The sequence below is a fragment of the Pleurodeles waltl genome, chromosome 2_1 (genome assembly GCF_031143425.1).
Source record: "Pleurodeles waltl isolate 20211129_DDA chromosome 2_1, aPleWal1.hap1.20221129, whole genome shotgun sequence".
Taxonomy (NCBI): domain Eukaryota; kingdom Metazoa; phylum Chordata; class Amphibia; order Caudata; family Salamandridae; genus Pleurodeles; species Pleurodeles waltl.
In genome coordinates, this window is record NC_090438.1 from 281,721,141 (window position 1) to 281,742,674 (window position 21,534).

The window sequence follows — 21,534 nt, forward strand, 5'->3', positions numbered from 1 at the left end:
TATAAGCTGCCTGTGCTCAATCCCCATTTTCTGTGCTTAAATGGATGTTGAACTGGCCTACTACAAAAAGAGAGACTGTGGGTTTGGACTAATTGGACAGGCTGTTTCCAAAACAATTATGTATTGTATTTATCATATTCTTGCTTGCTTGCATGAGCACATTTTCAGCACCTATGTTTGTATCCGATCAATTACTGCTATATGTGTTTTTCAATAATACATGTAATTTCAAATAATTACGCAGATCTACATGTTTTTGAGATTCATTCTCTCATGTGAAATTAAGTTCTAGAGCATGCATTTAACTACACTGTTGGGCAGACCACTTGTGTTTAAGTGTACTTTACAATATAAGTACTTTGCAAAACTTCTTCTGCGTCATTCAGACCCAGTTCACTCCCAGTGATTCGCACAATTCCATTCTCTTTAGCATTGTATTCTGCAGAAGAGCTCCTTTAAACAAAACCAAGTAGGCATGCGTGCTGGAAGAGTGCACCTGTATGGGAAGCTGAAACATAATAGGAATTTCCTCCACCTAGTGAAAAAGAGGCTGCATGGCCAATGGATGATTCATTGACTGTTGTTGTTAAATAAGGTTCAGTCTGTGATCTTTTGGACACCACAAGACCATCATAAAACATTACTATTTTCCAACAAGATCATATGTTAACTGATGGTAAAATGGTTCTCATACCGCTTGTGAGTGTCTTTGAAAAGGTGTCATCCATTTCACGTCTCGATCCATTTGCAAGAGAGAGTGTTGAGTTGAAGTTCATTGACTGAGAAGATTGCGATTTATGATTCTGCTTTATCTTATTCCGTTTGGATCCAGTGTCTCCTAACCTGCTCCAGTCTAGAATGAAATAAAAGACCTAGCATTAAGGCACAAACCATATATTATGTTACTAATGCAGTTACGATATATTACATAGGATTCTGCAATTTCTGTTTATAGCCTGCCATAATTTCCTTATTACAGTGAAGTTGCAACAGCTCATCACCTGTAACACCAAAACAATATAGCTCCTTAAATGTAATAAGGTATTATAGCTAAGATGTCATAATGACTGCTGTGAGAGCAAGCAACCTAAGTGAATGTTAAGTCATAGCGTAAGCTAGCAGTCAAGGTGAAAGACAGGTCACACAGCATAATTGCAGCTTCAGTTTAAGCAACAAAATAAGAACTGGCTTTTCATTCCTATGGCCTGTTTTTCTAAAAGGAACAGTGATCAGACAAAATGAGATCTTTATGGCAACATGTTCATTTTCTGAATGTTCTAGTTCATTATAGTAAAGATACAATCTGTCTGCATGTTCCTTCACATTCTGAGCTACAGCATTTTTGTTTTAAACCGGCTTTCATTCAACTGGTTCTAATATCTTTCCAACAAATTATTATCTGCTTTTTGGTGTGTAACTTCACACTATAAATTCCATTGCTAATTTTTCTATCTGCAACCATTCTACTCTTTTCACATGAAAGAGCTAGACACTCAGAACTTAAGCGTTTAGTGTAAAGGGTGTTGCTGTGACCAACTATTATAATGATTTAAATGATTATAATGATTAAAATGACACTGGAAGTCACATGACCTTATGAGGCCTTAGGCTTCGTTCCCTTTATGCTAACGGGACTTCTGGGTGACTCACAATATCCGTATAATGTATCGCAGTAGGTACTTTAGCCCATATATGATTGGATTATACTTATGATTCGTTATATTATTATTCATAGCTTTTTTGTTGAATTTCTTAAAACTTTTTTTGCCCAATCTATGCTTACAAATTAAGTGCATACAGACAGCAACATAAAAAAATATCAATTACAGTGGAAATGTCCAATATGGTCTACTCCCACCAAAGAGATCACAAAAAAGGGAAAAGCATTGACAAGCCAATTTTGGCCAAGTACCCTACCCCCATTCCTCAACATCGATCCTACCACACACTGACCTGAATCAATATAAACTCTAGATAAGCCAATAAGCTTTGTATTACACATCATTAGTTTGTAGTAGTTTCTTTCAAAGCAGCAGAAAATAATTATAATGTCCATTCCCTCACAAACATGCGGATCACAGAGCTTCTAACTTTAGAAGAAGTAAATCCCCAAAGTTCACGTGGTGGACATCTGGACACAATATTGCACATTATTGCCATTCTACCGATAATATTTACTTCAGGCACAATGTATTAATGAGTATTAAACATTTCAGCAATTGACTCACAAGAATCCAAGTGTGATTAGGTTGCTTCCTAAGTGTTTTGATCGTACAGCTGTCAAACATGCCTATTGTGTACTTACATTGGACTTCGAGTCTGCCTCCAACTATTCGCTTTTTTCATCCAGCCTTTTTCAGTCACTGGCCTAAAATTTGGTAAATCACGTTGTGGCTCAGCCCAGTGAAGAACTTTGCCCTCACCCTAATGGCATATCGGGACATGTGACTACATTATGGTCATCTCAAACTTGCAAGACTTCACAATTATCTTGGGACAAACGTCCCAGTTAGCGATATGCCAAAAATTAAAGTAAGCATTACCTCACCTTCTTTCATTTGAGTGTCATTCAGTTCCACTTGCCCCGCCCTCCGGTTACTTCCTCCCGTTCACCCCCACCATCTTTGTCTTCTGTGTAGTTCATTGTTACTCCTCCTCCACATCACTCTCAATCTTTCCTCACACTCGCATCTTTTCCCTCTTCATTACTCCTACATCCCATACTTCCCAGGGGCTTGTTTTCAGCGCTGCTGAAATGAAAGCCAGTCTATGAGGAGGGCTCTTGTGGGTCTGATTCAACATAGCACAATTCTCAAACAGACATACTGTTTCTAATTTGATTACAGTAGGTTTTGGGTCCGCTTGTATCAATCCTTGATTTTTTTTATCCACCCTCTTTCAGCCATCAGCTAAAGTCTTTCCTAACCACATCTTGGATCAGCCCAGTGGAGTATTTATCTCTCACAGTAATGTTATTGATTGTTGAGTGTATCATTCTGCCTCCAATCAAGTATATAAAGCATAAGAGATTATTTTACATTTCAAAAGTACGGTAAGTAGATCACAATGTTTGGCAGATTGAATTCTTTATGTTTTACCTACATTCACTATTTAATTCTATAATTTTTTGTATTACTTTGTAGTCAGCAAGTTTTGGGCAGCTCTTGAGTTCGAGCCTGGCCCTGTCATGGTTATTCCGTTGCTGCTGTTTTTTACAAAGAAGGCTGCCTAACCCCAAGATGGCTGTCCCAATCGTGCAGTACCATCTTGCAGTGCAAATCAGCATCACTCTTCTCTCCTTCCTTCATGTAGCAAAGAGAGAGGAAGACCTGCACCTCCCTCTCGCTTCTTCCTCTCTCTGGTACCTGCTCCTTTCCCCTGTGTGTCATTCCTTGTTAGACCATCACCAACGCCCTTTTATTCCTCTCTCCCATCCCTCCCTCTTTTTTCCTTTATGGTGCTTTTCATTCTCCTGCTCCTTCCTCCCCAAGGCTTCTCATTAGAGCCACAGAAAAGAAAGCCAATCTATAATTACGTACTCTTGGATTCAATGTATTCATATTTTCATTTCTCAGACTCGTCTGGCTTTTAATGTGGTAATGCTATTTCTCAAAGCACGAGCACAGGAAAACCAAACCCACTAAATTTGCAGGGCATGCCCATTCCAGTTTCAATAAACTGTTAATTCCTAAAAAGATGTTTCTGAGATCATGAAATGAGTATGATTTGGGGCTAGATGTTGCTTACTTAAGGTAGGTTCTCTATCCTAGGGCATTACACCAGATGGATTGTACAATGTTTGCATTTTTACTAGAGCAGGCACTACTGTCTGTTATTTGGTTATTGGCTGCATCTTTTGAATTTGCTTAGAACGTAGTGATGTAACTGTGCTGTTTTCACTATGAGCTGGAAGTGGAGGCTTAGGTCGAATTTTGTGCTCAGTGTGTGATTTCCAAATTGCAACAGCTCATCTTTTCTGAATCCATTAATCAAACAAATCAAATTTTATTCGGTTACTAATACAAAGTCCCCATAAAACTGACATAAATACAGTACAAAAAAAAACATTAGCGTAGATAAATACATGAATAAAATAAGTTAAAAGTTCACAGAGTTAGGCCAGCGTATTGGACATTTAAGAAATGACCCGGCAAAGAAGACTGGTACATCTACTACCATATGCTGAAAATAAAAAGCTTGTCTACCCATGTGCTTTTAAAATGTGAAGTAAACATCTTTTCCTAAAAGGTTGATACAATTAGCAAAAAAGTGTAAAGTGCAATACTGTCTGAAAAGATGGGCCATCACAAGGGCTTACAAGAATGCTTTTTGGGTCGGACTGACCTAGATGGACACAAAGGTTACATGTTATTAAACCCAGTTGAAAGCCTGTGACAAGCGCCCTTTCCCACACATTATTGACTTGGGAAAAGTAGGGCTCAGTCCCTTGTTACATCTTAATCATAACAAATTCCCGAATGGAAAATTTCGTCAGTTCACTTCCTTCTCTTTTTGCCGTGGCCAGTTTTTTACATTCGCTCTTAGCCCAAAGCTTCTCATGCTTACTCAGTAACTGCGGAGAAGTGAATAATTCTGGCCGGCTCACGTTATTTGCAGTGTTCCCCCTATAATTTACCCAAGGAATTTTCCAACTTAGGTCACATGACAGGCAGCTAGTTATAACTTCCCTATTAAGGGTTGAATGCTCGTTTGACCAAACAGAGATCTAAAGGAGCCACGGTGCAAGCTGGATATCATCCTTTAAGTAGCCAAGGCCAAGCTCCTCATGTAAGATAAATCACAGACTGCTAGGCCCAACTCCCAACAGCTGCAAAATCTATATTCTTCAATTTGAAAGGAAGGGCTCTTCGGATAGGCCCAAATTGGTGCCCCGTATGTTAGTGCTAGTAAACATTTTCACCTACACACCTCAAGCATGGGTCGAATCGGTCTGTTACCAACCCTAGATGAACATTCGAAAACTGAGCCAACTGCAGCATTAAATTAGGTACAAAGCTTTGAAATGTTACACCCAAGTAGGGGAACTCATGAACACGGCTAATAGCCTGACCTTTGATTGTCACTGGACCCAGTTTACTCTGAGGCTTACCCCACACCATATAGTGTGTTTTAGTAATATTAACTTCCAGGTCCAGATCATCCATGTATTCCACAAAGGCATCCACTGCCCCCCCATCAGCCGTTCATGATTCGTGACATTAGGACTGCATCATCGACATACAGTAAAGCTGGCACACTCCTCCCATAACAACTGGTGTATCCTTACACTTATCCACTAAAAAAACATAGAGATCATTAATATATAAAGGGAATACAATTGGAGCTAAAACACATCCCTGGCACATTCCACAAAAAAGATGAAAGAATTAGGTGCATCTACCTTTCAGACCATACCTTATGGAGGCTTTAGTTCCAACATGGAGTGCTTACAAAAAATCCACAATTGAGTTGAGAACACCCATCTTATAAAAAATCCCCCAAACTTAGAACGATGGACTCTGTCAAGGGCACTGCTAAGGTCCATTAAAGGCAAGTATAGGGTGCCTTCCTTGGCAATCGTGTATTTGCCTATTATCAGTTGCAGGTTTAAACACTGCCCCTGTGTCCCCAAACCCTCTTCAAACTCAAACTATACCCGGCTCATAATTGCCTGGTCCTCCACCCAGGTCTCAATTCTCCGCAAAATAATGCGGTCCAGGATCTTCACCATTGAGTCTAAGAGGAAAATAGGGTGATTTCATTTATCACTTCAGCTCCCTTTTTTAAATACAGTTACTGTACATGTTAATCTCCATAATGACAGCAACGTTTAAAATATTAACAATAATAGGGGCCCAAAAATCGACATTACCTTTGTAGATGTCCATGGGTATGCCATCCAGTTTGGGTGCCTTGTTTCTTGGGCTCTTCTGAATAGCAGCAATCACCTCATCAAGGCAGAACCTAAAATCCCAACTGTAATGGGGTTTAACCGAGCCCGCCTCTTCTAGCTTGGGTACCCCATATTAGTGAATACTGCTCAAATAGTTGAACCAACTTTCAGGACGAATATTACACCCTAGCCCTTCAGATGTTTCCCTGCAAAGCTTCTTTTATTTACAATATCCCAGTTAATCCCCATACTTCTAGTGTGGAAGGCGTGAACAAGGTTCACCCACACCTTTTTTTTTATCTCACCTTTTCAGTTTTTAGTTGCTAGCTTGTACAGTGTACTAGCCACAATCACTTCCCCTATCTCTGGGGAGCAAGTTCAACTCCTTATGTAAACCTTTTCTAGCAGTTTTACATGATTTATCATACCAACCGCCCTGACATTTGTTAGATGCTCTACAGGAATATTGATAATAACTCTAATATAATTTTTCAGCTTGTCCATGGCGTCCATGACCTCAGCTGGAGGTTGATTATCCAACAAGAATACATTGAAAAACAAAATAAGATTACTTTACACCAGGGTCAGAAAAACAGAAGGGATATTGACACAACACCAGCTCACCCTGAAGCCTTTATTCTTAATTGCTATATCCTTAGGTCCCCATAGCAACAGCGGAGAACCTTATAAGGGACAGTTCAAAAGTTATCAGGAGATGGTTATGATCACTACACTCTATATCCTGCACCCCCCCGCCAAACAAACTGGCTCATAATCTGGGAACATGAAGACATAATCAATGATGATGCCAGACCCCCTACCCACAATGGTTGGGGCCTACCCAGCAAAATTATTCATCAGTATTTATAATCCCTGAATATAAAATAGCCTTGAGTAGTTTCCCACCTCTAAAATCCATGCTCTGGTCCTTGGTTAGAATAAGGCCCTTCCTGGTAAATGGTTTAAACAGAGTCGGATTAGACCAATTTTAGCGTTAAAATCCTCTGAGACAATAATGCAGAAGGCATTAGAAATAGACTCCATTCTTGATCTCAGTGTGAACAGGGCTGAGAATAAGGCTTGAATTTGACAGCCATGCTCCCACACATCACTGTAAAAATGGACTACCAGGATGTTAAACTTGTTAGGAAAAACTACCCAAATAATTAAAACACCCTGGTGATTGCAGCTAATTTGACAAGCCCTGTGGACCTTAGAGATACAAATCGGTATCACCAGCCCTCCCCTAGATCGATTGCCGGGAACACGGGTAGCAGGAACAGTGAACCTCAAGAACCCATCCCCAACAGCCTCCCCCGGTGACCAGGTCTCTTGCAATAGTACAAAATCAAATGCGGAAATAAACTCCACCCATATACCATCCTGCAGCCCGGAATTGTTCCACGCAATATTCCAACAAATAAACTTTAACAAGGAATCCTCCCCAAGGGGTAGATCAAGATTAGTGTGAATACTAACCCCACTTGTTATAACAGGCTGAGACACATCCCATGAGGGAATGCTGGGAAAACATGGTCCCTCATTTTTAGAATCCGTGAGTCATCATTCTCAACTGAGTCCTTACCATAGTTTTTTACTCTTACCTACAAACACCTATATTAAATTATTTCCAATTAAAACAGGTAATTTTAGTTTATTCACCAATTTCGTATCTGGATCCCTGTAATATCCAGTCAGATTTAATTTCAGCACTCCATCTGCAGTTCTTTTAACAATGAGGTTGAGTTCGCCCAGGTAGTATCATCTTACCTGGGTGGGGCTAGATGGTCAAATGATGAAGCATGACACTATAATGTGTGTGAGACCACCTAGTCCGTAAAGGGAACTCCCTCAAAAAGACACACCCACCTCTCACACTCATCTCTACCTGGTAAATATGTGCTTAATTAGCGCCTTTTGAACTGGACATAATAGTCCAGTCCCCTCCAGTTATACCCCCCACATCTTTAGTATAATGATGATTCTGCAGCCTATTCTGGAGCAAGTGTGGGGGTGAACCGCTCCCAACACTCTCTTTTTTGTGTTTTAAGGGAAAATATGTAAGTCAATCATTGTCCTCCAGTCCGGATAAGGTGAAACATCTCTTGCTAAGACTGATTTGTGGCTGGGCACTAGGCAGCCTAAGATCAAGATGGGTTTGTAGGTTGCCCAGCAGAGACAGGTGACTGTAAAAGAACCCCAGTGGGATTAGCCTAATTGTATTGACCATGGAGCCATATTGCATACAATAGAGATAAGGTGTTGGGCCATCTTTAGCTGATGGGCCCTTCAAGTTCTTAGATGAAGGGCCCACCTGGGCGCACCCACCCAATCATTCTCACAAATAAGATGTCTTCAAATTCCCTAGGGTGAGATGCACAATACTTACCCAGCCAGTGACCAACCTTATTTTTCAGCTGGGTCATGGATTCCCTAACTCCCTGTAATAATAGCAACACATTTGTTAGAACAACAGCATAAGGGCCACATTCATATGTGAGATTTAGCCGTGGGTGGGAACTGAAAGGGTCACATGTGCGCATAGGCACTTGATGATCACCCTTGATGGCCCCAACAGGGACCAATTTATTAGAGTCTCCATTTAGCAGCATCCCAGGGTTAGTTGTTTGGGATACACAGTGAGTAGGCCTGACTGTATTCATGTAAGTCTTCCGGCTAGAAGAATTGTCCATAGGAACTTCATTGGAGGCAGAGAGTTCTCTGTTACTGATGAATTTTCAGAGGCAAGGTTGGTGCATGGAGGGTCAGACCTATGATCTTGACAATACCCCAGTCTAGAAGCCCACAAGGTAACAGTTGCTTCCAGGGAGCAACATTTTTCTTTCAGAGGAATCAAGCATAACTCCACCAAAGCCTTTATCTGCTCTAAGAAATTATCCACAAGTGGCAAACGATCCCGATCATTATGCACCAAAAGAGGCGTGCGAGGGGATCAATGAAAGCCTCCATAAAAGACTCCGAGGTAACACCTTCTGTACCAATGGTTGGCTTTTTCCAAGTTCTTTTCATTTGTCGCTTTCTTTTTAATGGAGGGCTTCTTACCCTGAGAGGCAGATTAGGCAGGCTGATAATTCTGTCTGCGAAGCAGTGAGGCTCCACGCCTAACTGTGAGTTATCATTCTTGGTCGGGGGGCCCAGAACATCCCATCAAATCTGCAGCATCTTCAGGCCACACGGAGACCTCATTATGGGGATGAGGGCTCTTTGACGATCATTAATTTCATGGAAAAGCCTCCTTTTGGCAAGAGTCAAAAGTTGTACTAAGAGTCTCCCTGCTTGCCCCCATCTGGTCCTTGCCACCTTGCTGCTTTCTCTTTCCCATCCAGAAATTCTAAGAGCTCAAGGCCCAAGTAATGAGGCCATCACACAGGCACAGGTTAGTGCACACCTAACCCAATTATGTGTAAAGAAACTTGCTCACCAATAACCTGGTGAAAATATGAAGTTACCACGAGAGGTGGTCCAGCCCAGCCTTGAACGGCTGTGGACGGGCACAGATGGGCCCGCTCTTGGCCCATTCTTCGCATTCCGTGCTGTGGGAGAATGTGGGTGTTGAAATGGGCAGGCGTCTGCTCAGGGAGGCAGTCTTGCTGTGGGCTGCTTAGCAATGGAGTCCTCAGCACCCGTCCCACACCAAGCAGGTAAGTGTCCCTAAACATTTGGTCTGAAAGTCTGATATCTCTTTTACTCTCTGTTAGGAAGTGGGGTCTTTGGTTGACAATCAGGTTACCCCCTGTTCAAGCAAGGACCCTCACTCTAGTCAGGGTTAAAGAAAATCACCCCCAGCTAACCCCTGCTTACCCCCTTGGTAGCTTGGCAGAGCAGTAGGCTTAACTTCAGAGTGCTAGGTGTAAAGTATTTGTACCAACACACACAGTAACTTAATGAAAACACTGCAAAATGACACCATACAGGTTTAGGAAAACAGGAAATATTTATCTAAACAAAACAAGAACAAAACGACAAAAATCCACCATACAAAGTAAAGTTATTAATAAAAATGCAAAAAAGAGTCTTTAAGTAGTTTTAAATACACATTAACGCTGTTAGCGTGAAAAAGTACCTAGGGTGTGTCAAAAATAACCCCGCATGGGTGAGTGCGCGTCAAAAAGGGCTTGCGATGCGTTGATTCCGCTCACGAGCGGGACCTTGCGTCATTTCTTCTCCCTGCAGGACAGCGACGTGTCGATCTGGTCAGACTCTAGCGTCCAGGCAGGCCTTGTGTCATTTTTACACGCCCAGCGGTACTTGAGTCAGAAATCCAGCCGCACAATGATCCGAAAACCCTGCAGCACGGGTTGTGATCTCCCAGCCTCCGTCAGCGATGCTGGCCGTTGTTTCTCCTGCTACGTACGTCGATTCTTCTGTCTCTTTTCCGGTGAGCGTCGATTTTCAGCTGCTGAGCCAGCAACGCGTCTTTTCTTCAGCCGCAGATCGGAGTCGCGTCGATCTTTTCCACGCACTGTGCGTGGATTTCCTTTTCATTAGGCTGCCAGCTTCTCCTTTCAGGGTCCTATGAACTGGATGGGCACCACCTGGCAGGGTAGGAGTCTCTCCAGAGACTCCAGGTGCTGGCAGAGAGAAGTCTTTGCTGTCCTTGAGACTTCAAACAACAGGAGGTAAGGTCTAAATCAAACCCTTGGAGATTTCTTCTCAAGATGGAAGGCACGCAAAGTCCAGTGTTTGCACTCTTACACTGGCAGAAGCAGCAACTGTGGGATAGCTCCACAAAGCACAGGCAGGGGAGCTCTTCTTCCTCAGCTCTTCTCTAGGCAGATGTTCCTCTTGTTTCCAGAAGTGTTTCTAAAGTCTGTGGTTTTGGGTGCCCTTCTTATAGCCAATTTCTCCTTTGATGTAGGCCTACTTCAAATTAAAATCTCTTGTGAATGTGAAATACTGCCTTGCAAAGGCCAGGCCCCAGACACTCACCAGGGGGTTGGAGACTGTATTATGTGAGGACAGGCACAGCCCTTTCAGGTGTAAGTGACCACTCCTTCCCTCCCTCCTAGCACAGATGGCTCATCAGGAAATGCAGACTACACCCCAGCTCCTTTTGTGTCACTGTGTAGTGTGAGTTGCAACTAGCCCAACTGTCAAACTGACCCAGACAGGGAATACACAAACAGGCAGAGTCACAGAAATGGTATACGCAAGAAAATGCTCACTTTCTAAAAGTGGCATTTTCAAACACACAATCTTAATCTTAATGTATTTTTAAATTGTGAGCTCAGAGACCCCAAACTCCACATATCCATCCGCTCCCAAAGGGAATCTACACTTTAATCAGATTTAAAGGTATCCCCCATGTTAACCTATGAGAGTGACAGGCCTTGCAACAGTGAAAACAAATTTAGTAATATTTCACTGTCAGGATATATAAAACACATGTCCTACCTTAACCATACACAGCACCCTGCCCTTAGGGCTACCTAGGGCCTACCTTAGGGGTGTCTGACATGTAAGAAAAGGGAAGGTTTAGGCCTGGCAAGTGGGTACACTTGGCAAGTCGAATTTACAGTTAAAACTACACACACAGACACTGCAGTGGCAGGTCTGAGACATGATTACAGAGCTACTTATGTGGGTGGTACAACCAGTGCTACAGGCCCACTAGTAGCATTTGATGTACAGGTCCTGGGCACCTCTAGTGCACTGTACTATGGACTTACTAATAAATCAAATATGCCAATCATGGATAAGCCAATTGCATACACATTTTATAAAGGAGCACTTGCACTTTAACACTGGTTAGCAGTGGTAAAGTGCCCAGAGTAACAAAAACAGCAAAATCAGAGTCCAGCACACATCAACAACCTGGGGAACAGAGGCAAAAAGGTAAGGAAGACCACGCCAAGGATGAAAAGTCTAACACTCTCACTACCCCTTTTCTTCCTTTACTCCTTTTCCACGTCTTGTTAGTTTTATCAGTGTCATTGGCTCCCTATTCCCTCTTCATTTTCCCCACACCCATCCCAATAACATTTCACACAAATTATGTACTTCATTCTGTCTTTCCTCTATGATCCACTTTCCCTTTACAAACATTGGCAGGTGTTCCTCTATGCTTCCTGTGCTCCTTGGTACAGTAATGCATCATGAGATGCATGGATCTTGACTCACCAAAATGTGAAGTGTAGCAGAAGTGACATCACAGTCACAGGATGTGACATCACAAGACCTTTGAACTGGTGACATTATTTGACCCTGGAGACCCTCCCCCATATTGTCACAGGAAGTGACATTGCATAACCTAGGTGTTGAAAAATGGCCCTCTCTTAAGGGTCATCCCACCCTTTTTGCCTTCGCCTCCTGTTTTACTGACCTTGTTTTTTGTTGGCTTTAGGAATCCAAGCACTTTACCACTGCAAACCAGTGCTCTCTCCTTCAAGCATGTTAACATTAGCTTATACACAACTGACCTATTTACCTGACCTGTAAGTCCCTTGACCAGTGCACTATGTGTGCCCAGGGCCCGCAAATCAAATGCTACTTGTGGGCCTGCAGAACTGATTGTGCCATCCACCCAAGTAGCCCTTTAAATGCCTCAGGCCTGCCATTGCAGAGCCTGTGTGTGAGGTTTTACTGGCACTTCAACTTGGCATTTAAACCCCTTTGCCAAGCCATAAACCGCCCTTTAATTACACATAAGTCACCCTTAAGGTAGGTCCTAGATAGCCCATAGGGAAGGATGCTGTGCAAGTAAAGGGTATGGCATGCACTTATAAGTTTTGCATGTCTAGTAATGAAAAACATCTAAATTCGTTTTTCACCACTGGGACGCCTACTCCTCTTATAGGTTAACATTGGGAATCTCTTATTATACTTTTAAGCTGTAATTCCAGATTGAGAAGAAGTGGCTATATCATGTTTCATATCATTGGAATGGTAGGGATAAATCCTCTTTACTGATAAAATCAGATTTACCATTACTATTTTAGAAATGCCACTTTAAAAAAGTGGATATTTCTCAGCTCCCACAGCTCTGTGGGCCTACAGCCTGTCTCCAATACACGTCTAGGGTAGGTAGCAGCTACGTTTTGTGCAGTTCCTCTAGACAGCCAGAAAAATAGGAAGGTTAGGTATCTGAGCACTCATCTGCATTCCGATGGCTCCTCTGAGACAGGAACGGAGGGGCTGACACTTACACCTGAATAGGTAGTGTCTGTCCCCACACAAAGGGCTTATTACCCTCTCCTGATTCTCTGGAGCCAGGGCTGAGATGATAGGGCCTCTGTGCACTCTAAAGAGCCTTCTTTGAAGTCACCCCCACTTCAAAAGCACAACTGAGTATAAGTACTGGGTCTCTGGCTCCACCAAATCAGGCACTTCTGGACCTCCAAATTGACTCTGTCAGAAGAACTGCTGTGGTGCATCAAGGACTGTTACTCTGCTGGACTGCTGACCTGGAAGGGTTGCCTTTCTACTGTGCTTCAAACTGCCTGCTGCTCTCTGACCCTGCTGTGGAAGCGCACCCCAAAGTGATCTCCCAGGGTTTGTTGGCTTGCCTCCTGTTGCTTGAAACTCAGGGTTATCAAAGTCTCCACCGGTGCTCCTTTGCTCGGTTCACTGGAAGTGAAACCATATACTTGCACCATAAACATTCAAGTATCACCAGTCTGCTTGGAGCAGAACCAGTGCATCAACCCTGTTGTGGAAGCAGAACTGGTGCATCGCTCTTAAAACCAACGCATTGCCTTTAGAGCCCTCTGCTCAGAACAGCGTATCGTCGATGCAGCAGCTTGGAGAGATCAACGCCTCCCCTTGACTGTGTGGAAAAGCCAAATGCATCGCACTTCCAGAACCAAAGCATCTTAGCTTGGCACTTAAACTTCGGAAACAATGTATCACCACCACTGCGTGAAGAAAATAAATGCATCACCTTGACTGCGGGCACAACATCGCTGCATCACTCGTCTGCACCGTGCATCTCGATGTTGTGACTAGTATCAAGGTACTCTGTTCACCTGGCCTGTGTGGCTCTTGACATCAGCCTGCCCTCTATCACAGTCAGCCTAAACTGTTGACTTTGGTATTATTGTTTCTAAGTGCTCAATTTCTTTTTGTTCGTTAAAAATTCATAACTCAACTTCTACTTCTTGAATTTTTGTCATTTTGGTCTTGATTTATTTTCTAAAATTATTGACTATTTTTCTAACCTGGTGTGAAGTCATCTTGTGTTGTTTTCATTGTGTTACTGTATGTTGTGTTGCACAAATACTTCACACATTGCCTGTTTTGATAAGCCTGCCTGCTTTCTTGCAATCTATCATAGGGTGAGTACAGGTTATCTTTTAGTGTTTATCTGATTTACCTGGCTAGGATTGTGGATCCTGCTTGTGCATTGTGCATACTCTGATGACCAGAAATGCAATTTTCTAACACTAAGAATCACAAGTGCTCACAAAAGAACTCTGATGCATGCAAAGGTTCTAAACAATAATACTTACTGAATGATATCAACATGTTAGTAAAAGATCTTTAATGAGTAGAAAACAGGCAAGAGCCTCGGCTGATGATCATGCTCACTTTATGTCTACTCTGATTTGCAGGCCATCAGCCATAATCACTGTTGGGACAACTCATTCTTCCATCCTACTGAGTTTTGGACACAGTGTACCCTTCAAATTAACTATTGATAGTATAGGAGAAATGTACCATAGCTACTTCACACTACTGCATACATTGTACATGTTAAACTACTGTAAGTGATGAGGAAAGACCCCAGCTTCTGCGAGTCTTTATTACCCTATGGAACTCATTAGTTGAGGTGCCTGTATGAATCTCCATTCAGCATCTGATGAACGTGCTATCACTGCCAGGTTTGATCCGCGGGTCTAATTTATTCTTCACTCTTACATTCTGACCATTGTCAGCGAGGTCAGAAAATAGTATGCTCTTGACTGATTTTTTATGGTAATGGCATAGCTGGCAATTTGGACAGATATCATTGATGCTTCTTTAAATGGCCTAGTGACAATGACAAATTTTTGTTCCTAATGACCCATATATTGTATATTGGCTAAATGGTGCTTGGTGTGTTTTGTGTGTGACAGTGATCACAGTCAATCTATGAATTACAGAGCAGGGCAAAAGTAAACTAAAGGTAAATATTCTCCTAGCACTAAAATACGTTGTAGTGATTGTTTCTAATGCTATCCTGTCCCACTCATACAATCAATACACTGTCCCAGAACTGCTAGACATGGGCAGCTCAGATCAGTGGTGCTGGAACCATTTTCAGAGTGTGGGTCCTGCCATCAATGTTATGTCATTGAAGTCATAGAGATTGTGAAAAAATGTAAGCATCATACAAAAAACAATTGTAGCAAATGAGCCATGCCCATTCAGCATGAGAGAGGTAAATGTTTAGTATGTACCTGCTGATGCATTTTGAAGCTCACTGTTGCAAATATATTACTAAACCACGATGTGGTACCGCACTGTCACTTACATTGAAATTACCTTTGCCCAGACATGTAGTTTCACTGATAAAACTAGCCAGTGTACAAATGATAATTTGTGGAAATCAGGTTTCAGTGACTATTTATCATTTCCACTTCAACAAGTAATGTTCTGATTTATTTTAATGCCATTAAAATATTTGTTTCTATAACACTTAAAAATTACAAAATAAAGTGCTTCATGTGTGGTTTTTAAAATGCTGATAAATGTTTACATCTTTGTACAGTTCAAGTTTTCTTGTGTTAGAAAACAAATTACTATCCCACAGTCTTTCCTTTCACATTCAGCAAATGGTTCACAAACAAAGTACCTCTTACTTTACAGTCAGAGAAAGAAATGTAAAGACTGTTCTTCATGGTAAAAACCAAGCCTAACATTTGACCTCTGTGACAAGGTAAAAACAAAATTTAAAGGCATCTTAATTGCTCAATCAGCTTCTGAACTCCATCGTAGTTATTTTGGGGGTGCTGCAGCACCCCTCACCGCTGTTTCCAGCACCTATGCTGCAGATGACATGTCATCAGGCAACCATGCTTCCAGCTCATAGGGCGGCAGTGTCTGTGGCCACAAATAATGGCACCAATGATGTCGATGCTGAAAGGAGGACCGGCAGTCACTGACAGCATGTAACTGCACTCTGCCAGGCTTCTACTCCCAGTTCTAGCGCCAACACAACCGGTCCCACCCCTACATATGTACAACATGCCATGCATTAAAGTATGTACCTGTTAACACATGCATGGGAACTGCATAGCGGAGCTCACCCACACCCTCCCACTGTTGAAAACCATCATAATTGGTTGCTGGGATTAAATTGGAGGATGCAATTTTTGAATATTTAACTCAATTTAATGAATCAGATTGATGGTGATGTAGTCTACATTTTAGTGCTGTCCTTCATGTCACAGAAACATCAATATGTGACCATTTATGCCTTATGTTAATCAGAATACTAATAGTTTGAATGTAGAAATTGCACTGCCATGCTTTTAATAATGTGGATTAATTTACACTGTAGAGTTCGACATATGTGGTATTTGAATTAAATCCAGTGTTTGCAAGATTTAAATGATATGGTGTTATAATTTAGGCCTTAGAATAACAGGATAATTTGAAACGATGTTGTGTTTCTAATGATTAATGAATTAAAAATCGGTGCGAAATGAAAGAAATGTTCTTCTCCATTATAGCAATCGAAACGCATTAACAAAGTTCTTTTTCATTTAAAATTAATGTAACATACATATTATTAAAGCATTACTAATGATGGATTCATACGTTTGCTTATTAAATAAGTGTTTATTAAAACTCATTAAGTATATTTATTGCTTACATTCACTTGCGTTAGTGTAAGTTAGGCCTTTAAACTTGTAGTTTGTGATGGTGTAGGAAATGTTGATTCTTTTTTTATAACATGCGTTTTCTTTTGGACTTCGTTTCCATGAGAAGACTAGCTTTAATAGGCCCTATTGTTTAGACATAGAGAGAAAGTGTAACTGTGTCTTTGGAATTGGAACATCCTGAACAGATGGACTAATAAATTATATGAATATTTCAACCCTGTGTGGCGCTACATGGATTGATGAGGTTCCCATGACCAGATCTGGAAATGGAAGTAAAGGTTGCAACCTGGAGTTGTGGGATCGATTACTATTGGATGATGCCCTTTCAGAGTAATATGGGATGCTTTTTGGAGCGAATCTGATTGCTTTATGAACTTTAATACTGATGACCAGTTGGACTTTGATCACATGTCCAATCTCCTGCATTCCTGAACCTTTACTGATGAAGAACCCCGCATGGTGAGGCCCTCGGAGAGGAATCTCCTCTCTGCTTGCCCCTTTGGGATGCCCCGCTGAGACATCGAGATTTTTTTCCTAACCCCTTTCAAAAGGCCCTGACCAAGCTTCTACAATGCTGATGCTTTCCCTTTTTATCTATCTTTTGCCCATTTTAGTTAGAACCCTTTTGCCAGTGATTTCCTTTTTCCAAATTGCTTTTGCCCTTTTTTTCCTTTTTGTCTTTTGCCCGCATGTCTTCTGCCTCATGCATGTTAATCCTTAATTCAGTCATGGTAGGGTTTTCACATTGGTCATGGTGTGTAATTTAATTGGGTATTTATTGAAATTGTGTTAGTGGTTTTACCACAATCTAAGCTGGGTCCAAAGCTCTGTCGGCCTCGATGAGCATTGATTCCTGCAAAGGATAAAAATGCTCCAGCAATGGTTTATTCGACTGTTCAGCAACATTTCCTTGGTGTGCTTCCTCTGAGAAGTTTTTTTCCATCTTTGTATGCTCTGTTGTTAGTATTTATAATCAACATAAAGAAGGAACTTGAATCTCTGAAGTATTTTTTACCACCATGTTTTGAATAGCTCCAGACAGTGTACTAGTCTTTCTTCATTGCGTACATCAGCAGTTTTTTTAAAAACTGTTAGAAATGGGGTCTCTAGTTGGCAGTCGGGTTGAACCCTTTCCAAGTAGGGACCCTAACTCTAGTCAGGATAAGGGAGATACCCACTCAGATAACCCCTGCTCACCCCCTCAGTAGCTTGGCAGGAGCAGTCAGGCTTATCTCAGAAGCAATGTGTAAAGCATTTGCACATAACACACAGTAATAAGTGAAAACACACCAAAAGGACACCACACCAGTTTTAGAAAAATGGCCAATATTTATCTGTGTAAAAAAAGACCAAAACGGTAAGAATCAAACATACAGTAATAAAGATACAAATTTTGTAAGGTTTATCTTAAAAATACAGTTCCTTGAAGTCGATAGCTCCACCTGGGGCTATCCTAGCTTTGTGATCAACAAAACCAACAGTTCAGGCTGGCCGCAGCTTCACGGGCTAGCTACGGTGTTGGGATGACCCTCAAACAGTACCTTGGATGTGCAGGGTGTCGTGATCCTCGTGTCAGTTCCGGAGATGTTGTGGGAGTCGTCAGGCCCTTGAAGTCACATGCGTTGCAGATCAAAATCCGGGCTGATGAAGTCAGGAGCGCTGGCGTGGATGGCTTCGGGCTGCAGTGCAAAGTGGGACGATGCAATGTGCGGTGGCCACAGGTCATGGTGCAGGCAGCGGCTTGGTGACAGCGTCCAGTGGCGTCGGTGAGACCAGGACTGCGCTGTGAAGTGGGCGGTGTCGTCGTTGCTGAAGGTGTGTTGTCGGTAGGCCCATGCCAGCGGTGCGGGACGGTGCTTTGTGACCCTCATGAGAGGTGTCCACAGGCCACGGTGCAGGCAGGGATGCCTGTGACGACACTGGAGTCGATGGTGCTGGTGTCGGTGGACCGGGGCTGCGGTGCGGGACGGTGCTTGGTGCTCCTCACAAGCGGTGTCCACAGGTCACGGTGCAGGCAGTGGCAGCGGCAGCAGGAGCGACGTTGTGGTGGATGCCCAGGCTGCGGTGTGAGCAGGCGATGCCAGAGTGCGGGGCCCCCAGGTCGCGGTGCGAGCAGCGGTTCGGTGACGTCATCCAATGACGGAATCGGTGAAACCAGGGTTGCAGTTCCAAGTGGGGCAATGCGACACCATGTGGCGTCGGCAGGTCCCAGTGCAGGCCAGCGATGTCGTTGGCGGCGTCGCAGTGGTTTCTCCCCTTGAACAGCACAAAACACACAGTTCCCAGTGCTGCAGATCGAGGAAACTGACGTCTTTGGTGTCCCTGAGACTTCCAACAGGAGGCAAGCTCTACTCCAAGCCCTTGGAGAACTTTCTGAAGCAGGACACACAGCAAAGTTCACCCTTTGCACTCCTTTCAGGCAGAAGCAGCAACTGCAGGTCAGTCCAGCAAAGCAACACAGCAAAGAGACAGTACTCCTCCTTCAGCTCTCCAGCTCTTCTCCTTATCAGAGGTTCCTCTTGATTCCAGAAAGACTCTAAAAGTTTGGGGTTTTGGGTCTTCCTCTTATACCCCTTTATGCCTTTGAAATTGGCAAACTTCAAAGAAAAGTCTCAAGTGTTTGACAGATCCTTCTTTGTCCAGGCAAGGCCCCAGACACACACCAGGGGGTCGGAGACTGCATTGTGTGAGGGCAGGCACAGTCCTTTCAGGTGTAAATGACAACTCCTCCCTCCCCTCTAGCTCAGATGGCTCATCAAGATATGCAGGCTACACCCGCCCCCTTTGTGTCACTGTCTAGAGAGGTGCAAAACAGCCCAACTGTCAAACTGACCCAGACAGACAATCCACAAACAGGCAGAGTCACAGAATGATTTAAGCAAGAAAATGCCTACTTTCTAAAAGTGGCATTTTCAAACGGATAATTTAAAAACCAACTTCAATAAAAGATGTATTTTTAAATTGTGAGTTCAGAGACCCTAACCTCCATGTATTTATCTGGTCTAAAGGGTAATCTGCGCTTTAAGGATATTTAAAGGCAGCCTCCATGTTAGCCAATGAGAGAGATATGCCTTGCACAGTGAAAACCGAATTTGGCAGTATTTCATTGTTAGGACATATAAAACACACTGGTATATGTCCTACCTTAAACATACACTGCACCCTGCACCAGGGGCCACCTAGGGCCTACTTTAAGGTGGCTGGCATGTAGTAAAAGGGATGGTTTAGGCCTGGCAAGTGGGTGCACTTGCCAAGTCGAATTGGCAGTTTAAAACTGCACATACAGACACTGCAGTGGCAGGTCTGAGCCAGGTTTACAGGGCTACTAATGTGGGTGGCACAACCAGTGCTGCAGGACCACTAGTAGCATTTGATTTACAGGCACCTGATGCACTTTACAAGGGACTTCTAAATCAAATTTGCAAATTATAGATAAACCAATCAACAGTACAATTTACACAGAAAGCATATGCACTTTATCACTATTTAGCAGTGGTAAAGTGCCCTGGTCAGAAAAATTAGGAGGAAGGAGGCAAACAGATTGTGGATGACCCTGCAAAAAGGACCAGGTGCAACAATAACTTATATATGTTTTTTCCCATTTGGTAACAATACAACAGTCAAATGCTACCAGAAAGTACACAACAGTCAAATGCTACCAGAAAGTATACACCAATATGTCAAGACTTGCCCGTCTTCCCATGACCTCTAAAATTATGGAGAAACTTGTGAATTCCCAGGTGTCAGGTTTCTTGGAGAAGTACAACAGCCTTCATGATACCCAGATGGGTTTTAGACCCTTTCATAGTACGGAATTGGCCCTCCTAGCTGTTACTGAAGATGCTAGACGCCGTCTAGATGGAGGCGGCTATGCAGCTATCATTATTCGAGATTTGAGTGCAGCATTTGACACAGTGATCATGAGATTCTGTTACATAGTGCTGCGAAAATGGTTTCATCTCGCATAGGACGTTTCAAGTTGTAAATTAGTCACATTATTCAGACACTTTCTCCTTAATATGTGGTGTTCCACAGGGCTCCTCTCTAAGTCCTACGTTATTCAATATCTATATGGACTCTTTGGCAAACACTGTTGAACCTCATGGATTATCTCTTATCTCCTATGCGGATGATACTCAGTTGGTCTTCTCTTTCTGCACTAACAACAATTCAGAATTCCTTTCCTCCTGTCTCTTGGATTTCGCAGGTTGGATGCTGGATAGCAAATTGAAACTAAATGATGGAAAAACTGAGGTGTTGCTGATGGGACACTCTCTTTCCTCCCAACCCTCCTTACTTGCGTCAGTAGGATTAAATACCCTTCCTCCGTCAAAAGATTGTATTAAGAGTTTGGGTTTCTGGCTGGATACTCAACTCACCATGGAATGCCATGCAAAGAAACTAGACTCCTCTTGCTTTGGTGCACTGAGAACCTGTAGGAAGACTTTCCCTTTCCTCCCGTTTTTGGCTAATAGGCTTATTTTTCAGGCCTTAATTCTTTCTCAGTTGGATTATGGCAATGTTTTGTTTATGAGCTCCCCGAAATATGTCCTGAGGAGGTTACAGGTAATTCAGAATGCTGCTTCCCACCTTCTGCTGGGTGCCACAATTCATATCTCAGCAAAACCTGCCTTGGGCACCCTTCATTGGTTACCTGTAGAACAGCGTATACAGTTTAAAGCCGCCTGTTTGGTTCATCGTGCTCTTCACAACAAAGGTCCTGCTTTTCTTAAACAGATTATCACTCCCTATATCCCCTAACGTTTGCTCAGATTTTCCTCTGCATCCCTGATTAGGGTACCACGCTATAAAAGA

At 42.7% G+C, this 21,534-nt stretch overlaps 1 protein-coding gene across 2 annotated transcripts in view; it reads right to left on the minus strand.

The window, feature by feature from the left end:
• The window catches only part of ADGRG4 (adhesion G protein-coupled receptor G4), a 1,350,632-nt gene that overhangs the window by 144,876 nt on the left and 1,184,222 nt on the right, over window positions 1–21,534 (minus strand). For both annotated transcript variants that reach the window (XM_069212461.1, XM_069212460.1), the window contains exon 24: window positions 695–853. In XM_069212461.1, coding sequence (XP_069068562.1) covers window positions 695–853 — 159 coding nt within the window. The remainder of the gene's footprint in view (window positions 1–694; window positions 854–21,534) is intronic.